Here is a 21382-nt window from a genome sequence, read left to right as displayed (position 1 = left end):
TCATGTTGAGTAGTTAAGAAGTTTTCTTTCTATACATGAACTGAGTGAACACATTTCTTTCAGTACTTTATACAAGACCACACATGAATATATGAGAATAAATTGATGAAGTGTTGAGGTGCATCTGAACTACTAAAAGTTCAGGAAGATCTAGCAGTTTACGTCGTGTCACCACTGGAATGCCTGAACTGAACACCCTACCCACCCATTGTGTAGCTTAGCTTTTTCAACTTGACACAAAGCAGAGCTACAAGAAAAAAGAGAAACGTCATTGAGAAATTGTCTCTATCTAATTGGCTTCTGGCCATATTCATGACCTATTTTTTTTAGTTGCCCATTAATTCTGGGAAGCATCCCCACACTTGATTCCTTTTCTAAATTTAGTGTAAATGCTTTTAGTTTCTCTCCATATAGTACAATGTTGTCTATGTTTTATCTTATACAAAGTTATTTTGTCAAGAAATGTCCTTTTTATTTTTCAAGGGATTTTTTTTTATGTTTCTTTGTTTGCTTTCTCTGAAGGGATGCTGGACATTGTTCACGACCTTTTCTCTATCTTTTTCAATGAGCCTACAATTTTTTTCTAGCATATATTTATGTGACATATTATACTTGATTGATTTGCATATGTTGAACCAGCCTTACATCCCTGTAATAAAGTCATCTTGTGCATAGGGATTGATCTTTCTGATGTGCTGTTAAGACCTGTTTGCCAGTATTTACGTGAGAATTTCTCCATCCATGTTCATTGATTAGAGTACAATTTTCTACTTTCTGATTCACTGTACCTGGAATGGTCTTTTTCCTTTACTGCAGAGACTCTATTCTGTTTTATGAGTGCAGTGTTTACCTTCTGAGCAACACAGGATTGTTTGTATGTTTTTTAAAAGTTCCTTGTCTGTATCTTTTGACTAGAGAGTGAGATTCTTCAAATTCAATTATTAATGAAAGCTATTTGATGATTATTGTCATTTTGTGTTTTTGTAAGTTTTGATGTATTTCAAACCTTACAAAAAAGGTGATATATACAGTTATATAAGCAAATACATAGTTTTAAAAAATAAAGTCTTTAAAGAGACAGTAAAATTAATATAGAAAATAAGCCACGTAAAGATGAATATTGCACAGAGAATCGGGATTGTGTTGTCTTTGGGATTTTTAACTGCAGAAAAACATTTGATCGTAAAAGATGTTGAGTTAAACCAATATGTATATTTTAAAGATACCTTGACTTCAAAATTTGGATGTAAGGAAGTGTTGCTTTGTAAAGGAGGCTCTGCTTTTGTTTCCACAGAAAGCAAGAGGCTATGGATTTGTTCCAGATTAAGATACATCAGGTTTGACCAGCCAAGACCCCCTGAAAGGTCTCTGATGACACCATGGCCCAGATGATCCAACATCCAGAACCATTTCAAGGCAACTGTCTCAGACAATACAGCCTCATGGACTATTCCTTGATCCTAAAATTTTCTTTATGTCCCCATAAGATACAGCATCCCCCTCCAGCAGGAAGTAGTAAGAGAAGCTATGCCCAAATTCCCAAATTATATGTAATTTTACTAGGTTAAGGTTAAAATCTTCCTTTTTGAAAAAAAGAAAAGGGGAAGTGCTGTGGGATGTTCTGTATGTTAAAAGTGTGGCTCTGATTGGTTAGTAAATAAAACACTGATTGGCCAGTAGCCAGGCAGGAAGGATAGGTGGGACAAGCAGAGAAGAGAATTCTGGGAAGTGGAAGACTGAGTCAGAGAGACACTGCCAGCCGCCACCATGACAAGCAGCGTGTGAAGATGCCAGTAAGCCACGAGCCATGTGGCAAGGTATAGATTTATAGAAATGGTTTAGTTTAAGATATAAGAACAGTTAGCAAGAAGCCTGGTATGGCCATACAGTTTGTAAGCAATATAAGTCTCTGTGTTTACTTGGTTGGGTCTGAGCAGCTCCGGGACTGGCAGGTGATAGAGATTTGTCCTAACTGTGGGCCAGGCAGGAAAACTCTAGCTATAGACATATGTACACACAACAAATATATGCTCATATACACAGTTACTCACAAACACAGGAGAGAGATATTTATACATACAAAGTAACACATCAACACAAACACATACAAAGGCACAGAAATGCATTTAGACACCCATTAAGACACAAACACGTACACAGAAACAAAAACAAAGACATAAAGACAATCAGACACAAATATACTCACACACACAGGCACACAAGTAGGTGTTGAACTGAATCACAAGACTATTTCCTGTGATATTGCTCTCAGAGAATCAAGAGGGATAAAGACCACAGAACTTACAGTGGTATCACAATCAGGTGAGTACATTTATGTAAACCATCCCTTATAGTGAACACCACTTATATGACAAATATTGGTTTCAGCAAGTCAGAGACTCTTAAAGAACATAGCTTTGATGACACAAAGTACCATCCATTGGAAGATACAGTACCTGTGAGCAGTCAGAATCTAATGATCTCACAGTGTTCATTGGCTGGTTTTCTCCTTGTTGAAGAAGCATTTCATGGAGGGCATGGGCCATAGCATACACAGCATTGTATATATCATAAGCATCATCACTGAAGGCCATGTCAAAACTCTGTAGCGTTAACCATTCCAGTGAGACATTCAATGAGCAGTTCTCCAGTGTCTTACAGTTAGATGTGGAGGCTTCACAGCTAAAGTACATCCACTCCAGTCCTGCCAGGGATATGTCTGTGTATTTGGAAAGGTTCAGTGTCTGAACAAAATTTTTAAAACCAGAAATCTCAGCATGGTGGTGTGCAAAAGCAAGAGTCCATTGGAATGAGTCAACTGTGAAGTCTCCCTTACTTGTAGTGACATCCCACTGTGAGGTGGTGACCCATATTCTCTGTATACCCTGTGATACCCAGATTCTGAAGCACACAGCTAGAGTACTGTCTGTGTCACCATAAATGATAACAACATTTGTGGATGATGTCTCAATTTGCTTGTTATACACTTCAGCTCTTGACATGTATAACTCCATGTTGACTGGGATCACAATCACAAAGGCTAAGCAGACTCTTTGGACTTCACTTTCTCTTCTCAGATCTGAGAGAAATTGAAGACCCTGGTCATCATCTGAGATGGCCAGCCCAACCCAGTTCCAGTTGAAGTGAAGCATCAAAGAGACCATGGCCAGGACCAGAGCTGTGTCCTTGGGTGCCATCTGATACAGATTGGAAAACTGTCCATGATCACTCAGGATAGGATTGAAAGGTCCATAGGTGAGCTAAAGGACATAAAACACAGAAGCAGTATGAGGTAGACAATTGTCAGAAATCTAAATAAGAGCCCTGAGGTGTGTGAAGCATCAATTTGAAATGACAGGAAGGGCAAATTTCCCCATTACTACAGTTACACTACACTGTTAGAAACATGAAAAAAATCACTTTCTACAGTTTGTTCAAGGAATATCCCCTTGACTGCTAATTATTCTTCTCATCTACATATCAAACAATGAATTGGGAATGTCCCATTGAGTGGCTGATTAATTACACTTGAACTTGATTTGCATAAATGTGAAGCCAATCTCCTCCTTATACTCTCCTCAGCATCAAGCTAAGCCAAATGATGAGAAAGATTCTATACTTTCCCACCCAAACAACCTCACCTGTGGATATTTGCAGACCTGGAAATAATGTGCCAGGTTAATGGTTGGTGCTAACATTGGTCTTGTAAGCGTTACCCAACATTTGGTCTTATCTTTACAGATGTAGTTAAGGGGAAGTCTATGCCTTTTTGCAGCAAAGTATATAAAATTTTGAAATGCTTGTTTATCATGATAATTGTCAGTTAAGAAGTCAAATATGAAAGACACATTTGGTAGAAGATATAGATTCCTGTTGATTTCGTCCACAGCAAAAGCCAGAGGCAGAGCAAAATGGTGGTTTGCAGTTGGTATTCTGAAAATAAGGCCACAGGGTTTAGTATGGATAAGGCTCTGTAGATGAGTGCTTTGTAGTTAATACAAGGAATATCACTCATTTGATGTTATTTTCAGATATAGCTTGACAAATTCCACCCTCTTATAAGGTTGGAAAAACAGGAGATGCTTGGGAGGTTGTCAAAAACCTAAAAAGATGATGAGAGTGGATGTCACAAAAAAGAGAAATGTGTTCCTGTCCACTTTGACAGAGAATTTAATCTTGGCAATTTGAGTACTGAAGGCACATTTGATAAATGATATGTGTGTGTATCTGTAGGAAGCTTGAGAATACAGTTTTCTTGGGGGCCATAAGAGGAGGCTGGATCCTGCAGAGCTGGAATTTTAAGTGGTTTTGAGGTGCCTGCCAAATGGGTGGTTGAAACTGAACTCAGAACCTTTGACCGAACAGCAAGTGCTCTTAACTGATGACTCGTGTCTACAGCCCCAGTGTATTTATACTTTCTATATTCTAGATATTCTTCAGTCTTGTATAGCCAGTAGATGTTTTTCCTTCTGTGTGTAGGCTGCCTCTTAACACTCTCATAACATATTTGAATGCAAACAACATTAGGTTTATGCAATCACACTTCTTAAAATGTGGTCTTATTTCCTGAGTTATTCTATATATTTACATGTTTTCTCCATCAGAGTCATGTTTTCTGGACTTACACTAAAGTGTTTGATCCATGTGGACTTGTATTGGAACATGACAATGGTTGGGAGACACTTCTTTCCAACCTGTGGTTGGCAGGTTTTCCACTAGCATTTCTTGAGCCGGCTGTCTCTTCTCCATTTTATATATGGGAGGGATTGCCTACTATTAAACTGAATTTTCCCTAGAGTGTATTTTGATAATGTTTTACTCTTCTCCCAGTTTCTTCTGGGTCCTCTTCAACTACCTACATACCTACCTTTATATTCTTTTTCCTCTATTTTTCTTTAAAAACAAAACCAAAAAGTGGAGGAAAATGCAAAGAGAACACCACAAGGGGGTTAGGGATTTAGCTTTAATGGTAGAGCACTTGCCTAGAAAGTACAAGGTCCTGGGTTTGGTTCTCAGCTCTGTAAAGAAATAAAAATAGAAAAAAAAACATAAAAATGAAAATTAAAATGACATCAAAAACCACATATATATCTCTTTCCATAAGTTGATGTGGGAAGTGTCTATTGACAATTGGTATAGACATCAGTTTATGAGTATAAAGGAATATCACTAGGAATCATTCCATTGATTTTTCTCCATTCATGTTTGGTTCTATCCTAGGTCTCTGGGATATCCTGATTCTGAGTCCTGAACCTCAAGGGTTATTTCCTCTCATGGAATGGGTCTCCAGCTGTACCAGTCATCTGTTGGCCACACTCACAATTTCTGCACCACATTACCCCAACATATCTTGTATGTGGGACAAATTGCAACAGCCAAACATTGAGCAGAGCATGGGGAATACTGCAGAAGAGGGAAAGCAAGGATTGTAGGACCTAGTGGTGTCAAGAACACCACATGAAAACCCACAGAATCAACTAACCTGGGCTCAGAAGGGCTCACAGAGACTGAAAGGACAACTAGGGAACCTACATAGGACTGACCAAGACTCCATGCCTATATGTTACAATTATGTAAATTGGTCTTCAAGTAGGACTCCTAGCAGTGAGAGCACGGAGATGTCTCTGACTCTGTTGCCTGCTTTTGGAACCCATTTCTCCTGCTGGACTGCCTGATGAAACCTTGGTAGAAGAATCGTTGGCTGTTCTCATTGCAGCTTGATGTACCTGGACACACTGATATCCATGGGATTCCTGCCTGTATCTAAAGAATAACAGTGAAGGAGGATTCGATGTGATGAGGTTGAAAGATAAAGGAGGAGGGACATAGGAAGAGGGTAAGGAGAGGAACCTTTGGGTGGAATGTAAAATCAAGAAAATAAATAAATAAATATATAATAAATATAAAAAATGAAAAATAAACAAATACACAAAGAAGAAAAAGGGAAACAAATTAAGACAAAAATGTCTACAAAAAAATGTTCTCCCCATTTTGTGTTATCCAACTACTTCTGTGCATGGGACTGGTCCTGAACTGTGTCTAATAATATGCTCAGTGAGACTACACTGGAGAAAACAGATTTTCCCTTTCAAAGCAAGTATCAGTTTCACATAGCTTCTTTTTTATGGGTGAGAATTGGTGTGCACTTGCTCTTCACAATTATGAGACACCATATGAACTTGTACCACTTGAAACTAAACAGGTCTTGGGCGGCATGCTCACATAGTCTAGGTGAGCTTATATATGTAACAGTGTCTGGAAGACACTACTTCCTTAGAGATATCCATCACCTTTGACTCATAATTTTGTCTGTCTCCTCTTCTGCATAGATCTCTGAGACTTGAGTTGAAGGAATTGATGAGACAACTCACTGAAGACAATGTAGTTCAAAGTTCTTCACTCTCTGCACTATGTTCAGTTGTGGATTTCTGGGTTAGTTCCCATCTACTACAAGAAGCATCTTCTCTGATGAGACTGAGTGATGCACTGATCTATGAGTATAGCAGAATATCATTAGAATTCAATTTATTGCTGTGTTCCTCAAACAGAATAATAGTACTATATTTTCCCCGATGTCTTTGACATGTATACTCTGAGGTTCTGGGAATCTTTATCCATGCCAGGTCGAGTTCCATTTCATGGAGTAGACTTTAAATCCAGTCAGACATTGGTTGGTTAAACCCCTAGTATTTATGCCATTATTGCACTTATGTATCATGCAGGTAGGTCATCACTGTAGATCACAAAGTCTGTAACTGGATTGGTGGTCACAATTCTCCTCTGGTACAATGCAGAATACCTTCCAGTACCATGAATGCAAGTCAGTGGTGGTGAAGGCTTTAGAGAGCACTAGCTTGACTTCTCTATGTTCAATGAAATAATAAGTGGTGTCTTCTGCAATAAAGCCTTTACAGAAACTTGTGTAGAGTAACCCATAGCCTTGGGAACAGCCAATGATGTTTGGTAGTTTCAATGGATCCCATTTGGCTAATGACTCAACAAGATATGTAACCTGTTCCTGGCATTAGATAAATATTTGGTGCAGAAAATGACTAGATGGGGCACTGTTCCCCCCTTTATTTGGTGATTCCATTCAGACTTCCTTTACACATGTACATACTTTAAGAACCTTCCAAGTAGCAGGTTTCCAGATAGTTTTCTACTGGCCTTGAGTGTGAGTTGTCCTTCTAAACACACCCACAATTATCACTCTCTGCCTTTCCCTCCCTACTTAATCTTTTATTTCTAGTTTGCCCTGTGTCTCTCCATAACAGTGTGTTCCATTTCCCTCTTCATGCTAGATCCTCTCCATCTCATGACCCTTAATACATATTTAACTTCTGTGGTTATTCAGATAGTAGCATGCTTATCAAAGTTTTAGAAGCTAATAGTCACATGTAAAAGAAAACATGTATTTGTCTTTCTATTGGGGTGTTAGGTACATTCCTCAAGATGATTTTCACTACTTCCAATATTTACTCATGGATTTCAGGAATTCCTTAAATAAATTTTATTTATTGTTTTGTATCCTGACCACAGTTTCCCCTCCTTCCTCTCATCCGAGGCTTTCCCCCACCTCACTTCTTCCCAGCCCTCATCCACTCTTCCTACTTTTCTATTCAGAAAGGGTCAGGCCTCCAATGATTATCAACAAAATATGCCATATCAAGTATCAGGAAGACTAAGCACCTCCCCTTGTTAAGGCAGCCCAGGATAAATAGTAGGGTCCCAATGCCAGCAAAAGTGTCAGAGATAGGCCCTGCTCCCACTGTTAGGAGTCCCACAAGAAAACAAAGCTACACAACTGTCACACACGTGCAGAACACCTAGGTCACTACCATGCAGGCTCCCTATTGTTGGTTCAGTCTCTGTGAGCTCCTATGATCCCAGGTTAGATGTTTCTGTGGGTTTTCTTGTGATGTCCTTGATCACTCTGGCTCCTATGCCCCTTGCTCTCTCTCTCCAGCAGGATTCTCCAAACACAGAAGAGTGTCTGACTGTGGGCCTCTAGCATTGTTCAGGAAATCCTTTTTTAAAAAGATTATTACAAATAAAAAACACTCTCATAGTTCAATTGTTCTATGATTTCATTATCCGTTCCTCAATTGATGAGGTTCTAGGATGCTTACAATTTCCAATAATTATAAATAAAACAAGAATGAAAACTATAAACAAGTGTCTGTGTAGCAAGATGCAGAATACTTTGAGTATGTGCCCAAGAATAATATCACTGGATCTTGAAGGAGATAGATTCACAATCTCATGAGGAATTGTCACACTGGTGTCCATAGTGGCTGCACATGTTTTTACCCCCACAAGCAATCAATAGGTGTTCCCCACTCCTGGAATCCTCACCAGCATAGGCTGTCATTTGTATTATTGATCTTGGCCATTCTGACTGACATAAGAGAAATTTTCAAAGGAGTATTTATTTGTATTTCTGTGACGGCTAAGAATGATTTCTTTAAGTATTGTTCAGACATTAGTGTTTAATCTTCTGAGATCCCACTGATTAATTCTTTACCCCATTTTTAATTTGGCTATTATTTGCTTGATGTTCTTATGCATTTGAGACACTAATCCTTAATGTCCAGTTTCCTACCAATATTTGTTGAGGAGACTGAATCTTCTACACCGATTATTGCTGAAACCTTTGCCAAAGCCCAGGTGACAATACCTGTGGAATTGAATTACGAGTTTTCCATTTTGCTTTCTTGAAATATTTATATAATATGAAGTTAGCACTGTGGTCCTCTGTTACTATTGCCCTAGGTTATAACTTGGACACACACATTGTGACACCTCCAGCATTGTTTCCTTTCTTCACCTTTGCTTGGTCTCTCTGAAGTCTGTTTTTTATGGGAAATTTTGGATTGTTTTTGCCTGTGTTTTTTAGTTACTTTTCAATGGAATTTCGATGGAGATTGCATAGAATCTTAGATTAGTTTGATAATGTAACCAAGGGTTATGTACACATTGATTGTGCCAACCCATCAACATGTCAGATAGTTTCATCTTCCATTGTCTCCTCTTTCTTTCATCACTGTTACAAAATCTTCACCATGAAGAACCTTGAGTTCCTTGGTTGCATTTTTCTCAGATATTTTATTGTGGGAAGTTATTGTAACAGTAGTTACTTTCTTGACTTCTTTCTCAGTATCATCATTCCTTGTACACAAAAATGATATTTTGTATCTTGATTTTGTATTGTCCTATTTTTCTGATGGTATTCATTACATCTAAGACACACTTGGGGAGTGTTGACCACCCCATTATACAAGTTCATACCATCTGCTGGTGAAAAAGTTTGACTTCTTTTCTTGATTCATTCCATTCTTTTTTCTGGTCTTACTGTTTTAGCAGAATATGAGAAAGACTTACTTTTGTGATATATGAATGAGCATCTTCCCTCCTTCGGTGTTTTTAAGGGAAGGTTCTCAGTTATCCTCCATTTGATGTAATGCTGGACATGGGTTTGTCCTGTGTAGAATTCATCCCATTGAGACATTACCCTTCTATCCCTAATGTTTTAGGGATACTGTAGATTGTCAGATGCCTGTTCTGCATCTGTTGAGATGATCATGTCATGTCTGCCTTGTCCATTAAAGCTATATGTGACATTCACTGAGTTTTGGTGTTAAACCATCTTTCCAACCCTGGAATGAAGCCACCTAGTCCACAGTGAATCTTGCTGATACATACTTGAATTTGGATTGCATCTATTTTCTGGAGAATATTTGGTTTAAGTACATCAGTAATATTTGGCTATAATTTCCTTTTCTTTTATTCTGTTTTAATGATACCTTTTGTGGTTTTGTTGTGGGGGACATACTGAGTTTCGATAATATCTTTGTTTGTATTATTTCCTTTCACATCCTAGGGATGGTTGAATGATGTGCTTGTTGTATTTTCTTTGGGTATCTGTTAGGATGTGGCAAATAACTTAAGCAAATCTACTGTAAGGACTGAGATTGAAACAGTAATAAAAACCATCTTCAAACTAAATACCCACCAGACTAGTAGTAGTCACTACTAGATGCAAATAAATCTTCCAATAACTAAAACCAAAGCTATTAAGCTATTAAATTAGTCCATTCAACAGAAATGGATGAAGTACTATTGAAATATAGATATGAAAGCCATGTCACTCTGATATCCAAACAAGATTTATATAAAACAAAATTTATATGATCATTTAATAAAACACTCATATCTTTTTGAGACATGGTGAGTTATGTCTCCCTAACTATCCTGGAATTCACTATATAGACAAGGTCGGTCTTGAACTCACCAGAGACTGCTTATATATGGCTCCAGGGTGCTGGGATTACAGACATTCTCCATCATGACCAGCTATTTGTAGTTCTTAATATATTACATTTAAAACCAATTAAAGAACACCTTAAATTAAATAATTCACAATGATCTTAGGCTTCTTTCCAGAGATGCAACAATGGATCAGGATAAGGAAATCTATAAATGTAACATATTGCATAAACAGTTTAAGAAATGAATCACAGTGTCATCTGGCTAGATGCAAAAAATACTTGGGACAAAAATTCAACCTCTTTTCATATCAATGAACACAATAGAAACCAACAACAGGCTTCCATATTTGAGATCCTAAAAACTCCACAGAAACTTATTTACATCAAAATGACAGAATACAAAATTACCACAAAACTCAGTTGCTTTCTTATATACAAAGAACACATTTGCTGAGAAAGAAATTAAAGAAACTGAGTTCACTATTGCCTCAGAAATATGGTAAAATAAACTTAATAAAAACTTGAAGGACATCAATAATGAAAACTTCAAAATAATGAAGAAACTGAATATATCATTAGTAGATGGGGAAATCTTCCAAACATATATATAGGAATACTCAATATTTTGAAAATAATTTCTTTAAAAATTAATTGAGAGATCATAAGGGCACAGATGGTTGAACTGGAATTGGGAAGGAGTGGGAGAGCAATGAAAGAGATACCATGATAAAGGGAGACATCATGGGGATAGCCAGAAACTGAGTACTAGGGAAGTTCCCAGGATTCCAGAAGAATACCGCAGCACAGACTACTAGAAATAGTGGAGAGGGTGCCTGAACTGGCTTACCCCAGTGATCACACTGGTGAATACCCTATCTGTCATCATAGAGCATTCATCCAGTAACTAATGAAAGCATTTTCAAAGATCCACTTCCAAGTACCAGAGCAAACTCCAGGATATCAGTCGAAGAGAGAGAAGAGGGATTCTATGAGCAAAGGGCATCAAGATCATGATAGAAAAAACCAAACCAAACTAGTGGGACCTCATGAGCTTTGACCAACAACTGTGGAACCTCCATGAGACTGGACTAGGCTCTCTGCATAAGGCAGACAGTTGTGTAACTTGATCTGATTAAGCGGCCTCCTGGCAGTAGGATTAGGATCCATCACCGGCTCAGGATGTGGCTTTTTTGAGCACACTATCTATAATGGAACACCATTCACAGCCTTGAAGCAGGAAGAGATCCTTGGTCCTGCCTCTAATGAATGTACCAGGCTCTGCTGAATCCCCATGGAGGACACCTTATTGGAGGAGTGAATGAATAGTGGTTTGGGGAGGGGAGAAAGCTGGAGGGGAGAGAGGAGGGAAGAGAGGGTGATATGTGGATGGAATGTAAAATTAATAAAAAAAAATTCCTTAACAAAAAAAGAAACAAGAAAAAGAGCAATATAGGTAAATGTAGTTATCAGAGAATAAAATATTTAGATTTAAAACATCAGACACACACATCATTTACAGTAGCAGAGGTGACCCAGTGTGTAGGCTCTCCATTCCAGTTCTCCACAGGCAGCTCCTGCCACTCCAACAAGTGACAAGGGGAGTAAGGAGTCACCACCATAAGTGATATCCTAGCTCTTTCAGTTTGAAAACACAACATTTGAAATGCAGACATTACTTTTTTATTTTGAAGACATAGACATGGCCTTTGTAATCTCTAAAAGCCTGTAACTGTACATGTGTTCAAGAGAGGGGAGGACAAAGGACCCACCCAAGTACCTCACAGTAGACAGATCTCATACATCCTTCTCATCAAAGCTTCAGAAGTGTGGAGTGATCACATGCAGAGTATCTGAAAGCTTAACTAAATGGCTATATGGATACTCTCCCCAATAAGGAGTGGCAAAAATATTACAGACCCTGCCTCCACACTAGGAGTCACACACTGATACATGTGACATTAGCAGACTCTGAAAGACACTTGAATGCACCTTGTGACTACTGAACTCATTGTGGTAGTCTGGAGTGTCTTGTCTTAGGACACCACTGTCTACCTCACAATGGCACCTGTGAAAAGGAAGGCTGCCTATGGTAGAACAAAGTAAAGAATGCTGTTTTCACTTGGCTCTCAGCCTTGTAAATGGAGGCTAATTGGAAAAATTTAAAAGTCTCACAGTTTGATAGTGGGAAACAGTGATTATTAAAAATCAAAACGTATTTTGCATCAGACCTTGGAGATAAGATTGGGAGAAAGGACGGAAGCTCCCAGCATCTCTACCCATTCACACACCTATCACGCATTATATGTCATGACATTTATATGAAAAATGCAAACACACTTACAGCACATCCAGGGCAAACCTGAAATTCTCTTTCAAGTCCACCTTCACTTCACTGCTCTGCTCTGCAATAAGGTAAAAGACACAACCTGTCACCACCTCTCCATGCTTGTCTTCATTCTGCTTCATTCTCCAAAAGCACTTGGGGTGAATGAGGTTGGACATGAGGAGGGGGATATTCCCAATCCAGAAGAAGAAATGCAGAGTGAGCATCAGGTCCTGCTTCCAAATCTCTAAGCCGGTAGTGTGGTCTGTGGTGCACAGCAGTTTATCAAATAGATAACCATGTATACACATCTGCTTTTATGTCTGCTGCCTACTGGAGAGATGCCTTGCTCTCCAGGTGTCTCCACGACCCTGGAGAAATGTCCAGCATTCTCTGACCTAGGGGTCTGCAGCTGATGTCCACAGCATAGTTACAAAACATGGGTTGGAAAATAATCTGAGGATATCTCAGCTTCAGGTCCTATGACATCAGCTCATATCCCTGGATATTGAGGCCCAGGGGAGAAAGCAATGGTGGGCAGATTGGTGCCAGGAGAGTGTCAATGAGTTATTTGTTTGAACACCTTTAGAAATGATCTCAGCAGAATGTATCAAAAGATGGATGGTTAGATGTGAAGGTAAAGAATTGAAATGACCCATGACAATCAGAGTTCATGTGGAAGGCTTGCTATTAACTCTGACCCCCAGGCAACTTTATTTATTAACATACAAATAATAATACATTTCAGCACAAGTAAAATATCACCATATTTCCGCTTTTCTATTTTAATAAAAATAAAAAAGGAAAAAAGTTTTAACTAATATAAGAAAAACTATATACAAAAGTACAATAACTATATACAACATATACAAGCAATAAATACTGTGGAAGCCCGTTTTCAGGTTCCTCATGGCTTTACCCAGCAGGTCCACATAGAGGATAATTAGGACCATGGGCCTGAGTGCAGGTGTCTGAAATGGTCTGCACTTGGCTGTGCTGGGGAAGGAGGTCTTTTGTTCCACCCTTTGGTGTCTATAAAAATACCCTGGGGCAGTCAGGGCCTGTTGGAAAAGGTTCCAGGCCCTCTTGAGGCTATCCTTTATTTTCTATCTGTTTATCTCCACAATATTCTCCGCAATAAATCCTTCTATCTAATATTTCCAGCTGCTCACACTCAAGAAATCTCTGGGGAACTGTGGAGTTGGTGGGTAAACTCGCAACAGAATGGTGCCATGAACAGGAACTAAAGAAAAAAAAGAGGGGACTAAAGAAAAAAAGGGAAAAAAGAAAAGGTGGGACTAAGACAAAGAAATAGGGACTAAAGATAAAGGAAAATAATAGTTTTATTACAGAGTTTTTGGTGAAAGTGCTGATTAAGCCCTGCCAGTGGAAAGGCATGCAAGTGTTATGGAAAATACAGATAGTATTGAGGGCCAGGGGGTTTATCCTCAAGAGAAAAGGAAAGAGGACTAGAAGGATGTCCCATGCTGCAACGCAATTCTCTTCTGTCAAACTTTTCTATCTTCTATCCCTTTCTCAATTTCTATCTGTGGAAAATGAGTATAAGATATAGAGCAGTAATATAGTGTAGGAAAACTTAGAAGTGTAAGATTGTGTAGAAAAAAATTTAAGATAAGTAAGGCAACTAGGCAGAAAAACTCTTCAATGTTCTAACTTTGGGGGCTATGAATGCAAACTGGGTAAAAATCTATCTTTGGCCTTTATGGGTAGTAAAAAAAAAACCTCTTCTTTGAGCTTATGGGGAAGAAAAAGTTTCTTGTGGAAGCTTTTGATCGTGGGACAGCTGAAATGCTAAGTCCAAGCAGCAGGAGAAAGTGTGTTCTCCCTGAGTCAAAATGGGGGTGTAAAAAGCCAAAAATTTAAAGTTCAGAAGTTTTGGGAAAAGTTGGTCTTTCTCTCTTGGGGAAAAAAAATCTTTCTCTTAAACTAAAAAGCTTTTCTTGGAAAATTTGAGGGGAAATCTCTCTAAAAAGCTTTAATCTTTCTCAAAAGCTCTCTTAAACTTAAAAACTAAAGCCTTTCAGAACTCTCTCAGAAGGACATATTAGTATCACCTGAAGATACTAGTGTGGGGACCACCTGTGATTAGCTCTAAGGGAAAACAACAAACTTCTTAAGACAACAAAACCTTTCCAAGTTCTGTCTTTCAAGCTTTAAAAATCCTCCCTGCAATTCAGGAGGCAGGGATGGAGTTCCTAAAAACCTCTCTTCTAAGCTCTGTCTCAAGCTAGTAAAAGGCAGTGGATCAAATTCCCTTGAGAAAAACACTCGGGAGAGTGTGGGTAAAGAGCTACAGAGAGCTTAAAAGGGCAGGAAACTTTACCTGAGAAAAGCAAAAAAAGCCAAGCTTTTCAGTTACAGCCAAGCTGAGGCATCAAGGGATTTGTTTCTGAGTGAGCATTTCAGAATGAAAAGGTGCTCCTAATCGTCCTAATGCAAAGATCCCCTGAAGCAATGCAAACTGTTAAGATTGTATCCTCACTTCTGACCAAAAGCCCAGAGTGATGAAACACTTGTCCATAAAGACATAAGAATACATGAATAGTTCTTTATCTATGCAATACATAGATACTACTATACAGAGTTATTAAAACAGTGTCACTGATGAAGTGGTTCAAGGCTGCAAGAATTTAAGAATTTTAACTCATTCAGGTTCCTTCATAGAATGAAGAAACTTAGAGAACACCATGAATATTATGAATGTAGATGCATTTAGAATATGAGAACATCATATATGATTTCAAAGGACATTCCATCTATTGCACTGAACTCTCATGCCCTCTTAAGAATGGAGATGTATTCATGAAGAGACAATGTCAGAGTGAAATTAGGCTCATGTGATATATGCCAGTGCTCTAGTGACTTGTAAAACAGATACAACAGTGTCCCTCAAGGTGAGGATACCATATGAGTAACAACAGAGAAAGCATTGATGCTGCTTAATTTCTGTCAGCATGAAGTAGAAGGCAAATTGAGTTTAAAACTTCTGTACTTGTATGTGAAACAAAGCAAGGTGGTTAAGATATCATTGCAATGTTCTGGAGCAGGGAACTGACTTAGAATAAAAGGGGAAAGCTGAGTATGCATTCATAATCACCTGCATTTCTGCCAGATGTGGATCAGTGTGTGAAGTGTCCAGAAACACATTATGCAAATAATGGGAAGAGCCACTGTCAACATAAGACTGTGACATTTCTGGCCTATAATGATCCCTTGGGGAAGATATTCAGTGTCACATCCTTGGGTTTCTCCTTACTCACAGCTGTTGTTCTTGGGGTGTTTCTGAAACACCGAGACACTCCCATTGTCAAGGCCAATAACCTGCATCTCAGTTATATCCTGCTCATCACTCTCATCCTCTGTATTCTCTGTCCCTTGCTTTACAATGGCCATCCTAGCACAGTCACCTGTATCCTAGAGCAGAACATATTTGGACTTCTGTTCACTGTGGCTCTTTCCACTGTCCTGGCCAAAACTTTCACTGTATGTATAGCCTTCAAGATCACTACTCCAGGGAAAATAAGAAGGTGGCTGCTGATAGCAAGAGCCCCTAATTTGATCATTCCCATCTGTACCCTAATGCAAGTTGTTCTATGTGGAATTTGGCTGGCAACCTCTCCTCCATTTATTGACAAAGATGTTCATTCAGAACATGGGCACATCATCATCATTTGCAACAAAGGCTCAGCTATTACTTTCTACTGCTTCCTGGGATACCTGGGAACACTGGCTATAGGCAGCTACCTTATGGATTTTTTTGTCCAGGAATCTGCCTGACACATTCAATGAACCCAAGTTCCTGGCTTTCAGCATGCTGGTGTTCTGTAGTGTCTGGGTCAGCTTCCTCCCTGTCTACCACAGCACCAAGGGAAAGATCATGGTGGCTATGGAAATCCTCTCTATCTTAGCTTCTAGTACATCAATCTTAGGCATCATCTTTGTCCCCAAGTGCTACATAATACTATTAAGACCAGAAAGGAACTCACTTCATCACATTAGGGACACAACATATGCTAGAAGAATAAACCTTAAAATCTAGCTCCCATATTTCTTAAATTAAAGAGTTTTGAAGCATGATTGTTCTTCACTATCTGAATACTCACATATGAAGTCATAATTTGGTATTTGATCCCATAGGCTATTATTTCTTTAAGTAATCATATCAGGCTAAATGAATTCTGTATCCATCCTCTTATTCATGTTTGGATGTAGCTTGCAGGTTCAGTCCTCCTCTTACATTCACTATTACTTTTGTGTTATTGATTTCATTTGCTGATGAAATGCTAATTTGGGAGTGCTTCCACTTGGATCATTCACATATTTATTAATTTGACCACTAGATTATTCCAAAAAAATTTATTTCCACTGTCAATTACATATGCTGATGAACAGATTCAAGAGTTATGCATGTAAATATTCTTAAACATTCTGTAAATTTGACATTCAATACAACAAATTTCTGTCAATATAGTGTTTTGTTTCTGAAGCCCTTGAGAAATTTCTCCAATTTGTTATGCGTTCTATTCTTATATGTTTTTATTCTGAAGAAGTTCAAATTATTCACATTCGATGTAACTTTTCGTGAAGATTATAATGTAACAGACCACTGCATAATGAGCTACATACTAATTTATGGCAAATTTAGGACCTCATTTTATAGCCCGACACCAAATGTCAACCAGAACAACCAATTTGCAGTCAATACCTGGAACCTCTCTATGAATTATGGTGCCCTGTGTCAAATGCCCTGATGTAACTACTCCCACTGACTGTGTACTCATTTCTCTGTGTTACTCAAAACATCCAGTCAGCCTTTATCTTTTCACTTCCTCACAGTCCATCACCTTTTGCTAAATTGGTGCATATTCCTTCAACTCATACAGACTGGGAAAGACCTACCATGCAGGAAGGCCATTTGCAGCCATTGAGGAGGAGGCTTCTCTGTACCCAGGACTCCAATAGAATCAGCAGAAAATACTTGACACTCAGCTTCAGAACCGGTCTGTGTAATGCCTGTATGTGAACCAGGACTTCATGAACCATGTTGGAGAGAGCCTTATCAGTCAGAAAGACAAGAGTAAATAATAATCCATAAAGAAGGTGGGGACTGGCACACACTCTTATACACAGAGGGTTCTCAAAAGAGGAAGAGGATGCCTAATGTGTCTCTAAAGCCCCAGGACTCTTCCCATTATGCACTTCCCTTATTCTCATGGAAATCCACTTTGTTCAGTTGGCTGCTCCATTCAAATAGTGTGTGTGTGCATGTGTGTGTGTGTGTGTGTGTGTGTGTGTGTGTGTGTGTGTGTGTATAAGAGAAAAAGTGTGTGTATAAGAGAAAAAAAGGAAAAAATAGAATAAAATAAAATAAGGGGAAAAACTTTTTTAATCTCATCGTGGAAGCTGCAGTGTGAGAAAATGATTCACGCCATGAACCCCTTTGTGCATTTATCTTTACTTGCAAGTGTTCATTGCAAAGAGTCATTTATCTAGTTCAAGGCCTTTGGTTTCTACTATCTTATCAATGCTGGGCCCTCACTAGGGCTCCTCTTGGATATCCTGTTGTTGCCCTGTATTTTAGTAATCTTGAGACTTTAGGTCTACAGACCAAGACCCTTCACAAGCTCCAGCAGATCATAGATGAAGTGGATAGTGGGGCAGGTCAAGTCATATCCTTGGGTCTGGGCCTATGAAGCTGTAGGATTGGTGGAATAGATGTCAAATGGGAACAACTCTCCCATGCTTACAACTTCTGGTCTGGCTCACACACACCTGCACTAACAAGGAAGGATCCATTGTGCTGCACTGGTGAGGTACAGAGCCTGCTCTCCCAAGTATTGCAGCTGGTAGGGGTCAGGTATAGCTCTCCCACTCTATGACCACAATGCCAGCTCTATCACTTGCCCCAGATATTGATGGGCATGGGGGAGGAGGGCAACTCTCCTCCACCCATGCCACCTCAAGACTGATGCATAATTGGGACAGATCTCCCATGCTCACAATTTTTCGCCTGGCTCATCCACAACCACATCAACAAGGATGGCTACCTTGTGCTTTTCTCATGAAGTATAGTGTTTGCTCTCCCAAGTGTTGCAGCAGCTGGGCATCATGGATAGTTCTCCCATTCCGATGACCACAGGACATGCTCTCCCTAGTACCCATCTGTCTGGTGGTGCCATGCGTAGGCATGAGCTGCCTTTCTCTCCCTCCCCTCATCCAGCAATGCCTGGATCATGTGGAAGACCTAGCCCTGTGGTCTTAACAGCAGAAGGCATTCTTTTAATTGATGTCCCCTCTTCTCAGATGACATTAGATGTGAAGATTCAGATGTATGAAGTTGTTAGGAAACTATCCAGCACAAATGACACCATATAATTTTGACACACAAATACATCACTACAAAGCTATCTTTCCTTTCCCATTCATACCCAAGATCTCACATTAAATTCCTAGTAGTGACTGGAAAGATGGCTCAGCATTTAACAGCACTGGTTATTCTTCCTGAGAACCGAGGTTCAAGTCCCAGCACAAACACGGCTGCTCACAACTCTCTGTAACTTTAGTTCCAAGGGATCTAATACCCTGACACAGATAAGCATTCAGGCAAAACACCAATGCACATAAAATAAAAATAAACACATATTTTTAAAAACATAGGTAACTTTAAATGTCCCACAGTTTTAAAAGTCCCACAATGGAACACATTAAAATTTCACTCAGAGGTTAAGAGTACTGGCAGATCTTCCAGAGGTCCTGAGTTCAACTCTCAGCAATTGCATGTTGGCTCACAACCAGCTATAATGAGAGCTGCTGGTGCCTTATTCTGGCATTCAGAAATACATGCATGCAGAACACTATACATAATAAATAAATCTTTTTTTAAATGCAGTCCTGATGGGCAGTGGTGGCACACACATTTACTGTCAGCACTCAGGAGACAGAGACAGGTGGATCTCTGTGTTTTCAAAACCAGGCAGATATACAGAGTGAGTTCTAGGCCAGCCAGTATTACACAGAGAAACTCTATCTCAACAAACAGAAAAATCAGTCCCTTATCATATCCAGTCTGTTTTCAAACCCAAAAAAAAAAAATACTTTTAAAAGTTTAAAATCTCCCAAGTGTGGGCTCCTAAAAAATTAAAAATTAGGTTAAGTAATTCCTTACTTGAAGAGGGAAAGGCCCAAGGCAAAGTCTCTCTGACAAATAAATCCACTCTCCAACTGTGTAATAGTGCGATTTCCAGTGTCTGAATCCACTTACTAAGTTCTGAGTTTCTCCAAAGGGCTTGGGTCACTTCTTCAGCTCCATCCTCTGCAGCATACACAGCTTGCCTTCCAGGCTCAGGATGGCTCCACTCTATAGCTGCTGCTGTTCTTGTCAGTCATCCCACAGTACTGACATCAACCACAGTGCTGGGTCTTCTGCTGCAACATGGCTGCACTTTCATCAACGCTTCTCATAGACTCTCTTCATGGTTCCAAGTCTCAAATTCTCTGTATGACTCCTTTAATTTTGGACCTTCAACTGCTAGTGTACTTCCACCTTCACCAATGGCATCTCCTGGCTTCTCACCGTGCCAAGCCTCACCTGCAATCCCTGGCCAATTCATGCCTTCAAACCCAGTACCACCTGGGTGACTCTTACACCACCAAATTTGACTGCCAGCATGAAATACAACTGCCTCTGGGACACAGCATCCATGTGCTCTCAGGAAACACTTCTCAGAAGATTTCAACTCAGCAATGCTGGCCTCCTCTTTTTTTTTCTTTTGGTTTTTTTCGAGACATTGTGTCTTGGTGTAGTTTTGGTGCCTGTCCTGGAACTCACTCCATAGCCCAAGCAGTCCTTGAACTCACAGAGATCTGCCTGGCTCTGCCTCTTGAGTGCTGGGATTAAAGGCATGTGCCACCACCACTGTGGGCTTTTCTTAATCACCACTAATTTCTCAATTCTAGCCAACCAGCATTGAGTATCTCAGTAAAACAAAGTTTTCACTTTAGTAGTACAGATACTTTGTTAATTATAGCTGATTATTCAGCCCCAACTAACCTGGGCCACAGAATCTTAATTCAAAATAACAAATGTCCCCAATAGAGTCTTTAAACTTCCCTCTGAAACTTCACAAGCCATGTTCCCATCTTGTGCATTACCCTCTACATTCTTATATTCCAAGCTACTACAGAATGGCTTGATGTTTGATAAACACTCAAAAAATTTTCTTATACAGTGTTTCAAAGTCCCTCCATAGTCCTCCTACAAAACAACATGGTCAGGTCTGTCAAAGCAAGCCCCCACTCCTGGTACCAACTTGTCTTAGTTGGAGTTTCTATTACTACAATAAAACAACATGACCAAAAACCAATTTGGAGAGGAAAGGGCTTATTTTGCATACACTTTCACATTTGAGTCCATCATTACAGGAAGCCAGGACCAAAATCAAAGAGAAACTGAGGCAAAGGCCATGGAGAGGTGCTGCTTACTGCTTTGCTCAGACTGCTTTCTTATAGAACTCAGGACCACCAGCCTAGGAATGTCACCACCCACTTTGAAATGGACCCTCCCAGTCAATCAATGATTAAATAAATGCCCTATAACTGGATCACATGGAGACATTTTCTTTCTTGGGGGGGGAGGCTTTAAGACAGGGTTTCTTTATGTAGCCTTGGCTATTCTGTAACTAACTCTGAAGACCAGGCTGGCCTCAGACTCACAGACATCTGCCAGCCTGTGCCTCCCAAGTGCTGGGACCAAAGGTGTGCACCACCACCA

The 21382-nt window shown here is 39.5% G+C and overlaps 1 protein-coding gene across 1 annotated transcript; it reads right to left on the bottom strand.

Moving 5' to 3' along the window:
- Positions 1 to 226: 226 nt before the first annotated feature.
- LOC131903303 (vomeronasal type-2 receptor 116-like) lies at positions 227 to 16005 on the bottom strand. The gene is made up of 5 exons (XM_059253814.1): positions 15873 to 16005; positions 12610 to 12856; positions 5682 to 5763; positions 2457 to 3260; positions 227 to 247 (listed from the first exon to the last, which is right to left on the bottom strand). Exons 1-5 carry the CDS (start codon positions 16003 to 16005, stop codon positions 227 to 229), a joined length of 1287 nt encoding a protein of 428 aa, XP_059109797.1.
- Between the last annotated feature and the right edge of the window lie 5377 nt (positions 16006 to 21382).

This window comes from Peromyscus eremicus, chromosome 1, assembly GCF_949786415.1.
Source record: "Peromyscus eremicus chromosome 1, PerEre_H2_v1, whole genome shotgun sequence".
NCBI lineage: Eukaryota > Metazoa > Chordata > Mammalia > Rodentia > Cricetidae > Peromyscus > Peromyscus eremicus.
Note: the sequence above shows the minus strand (reverse complement) of the source record. Positions and strands in the feature narration are given on the sequence as shown.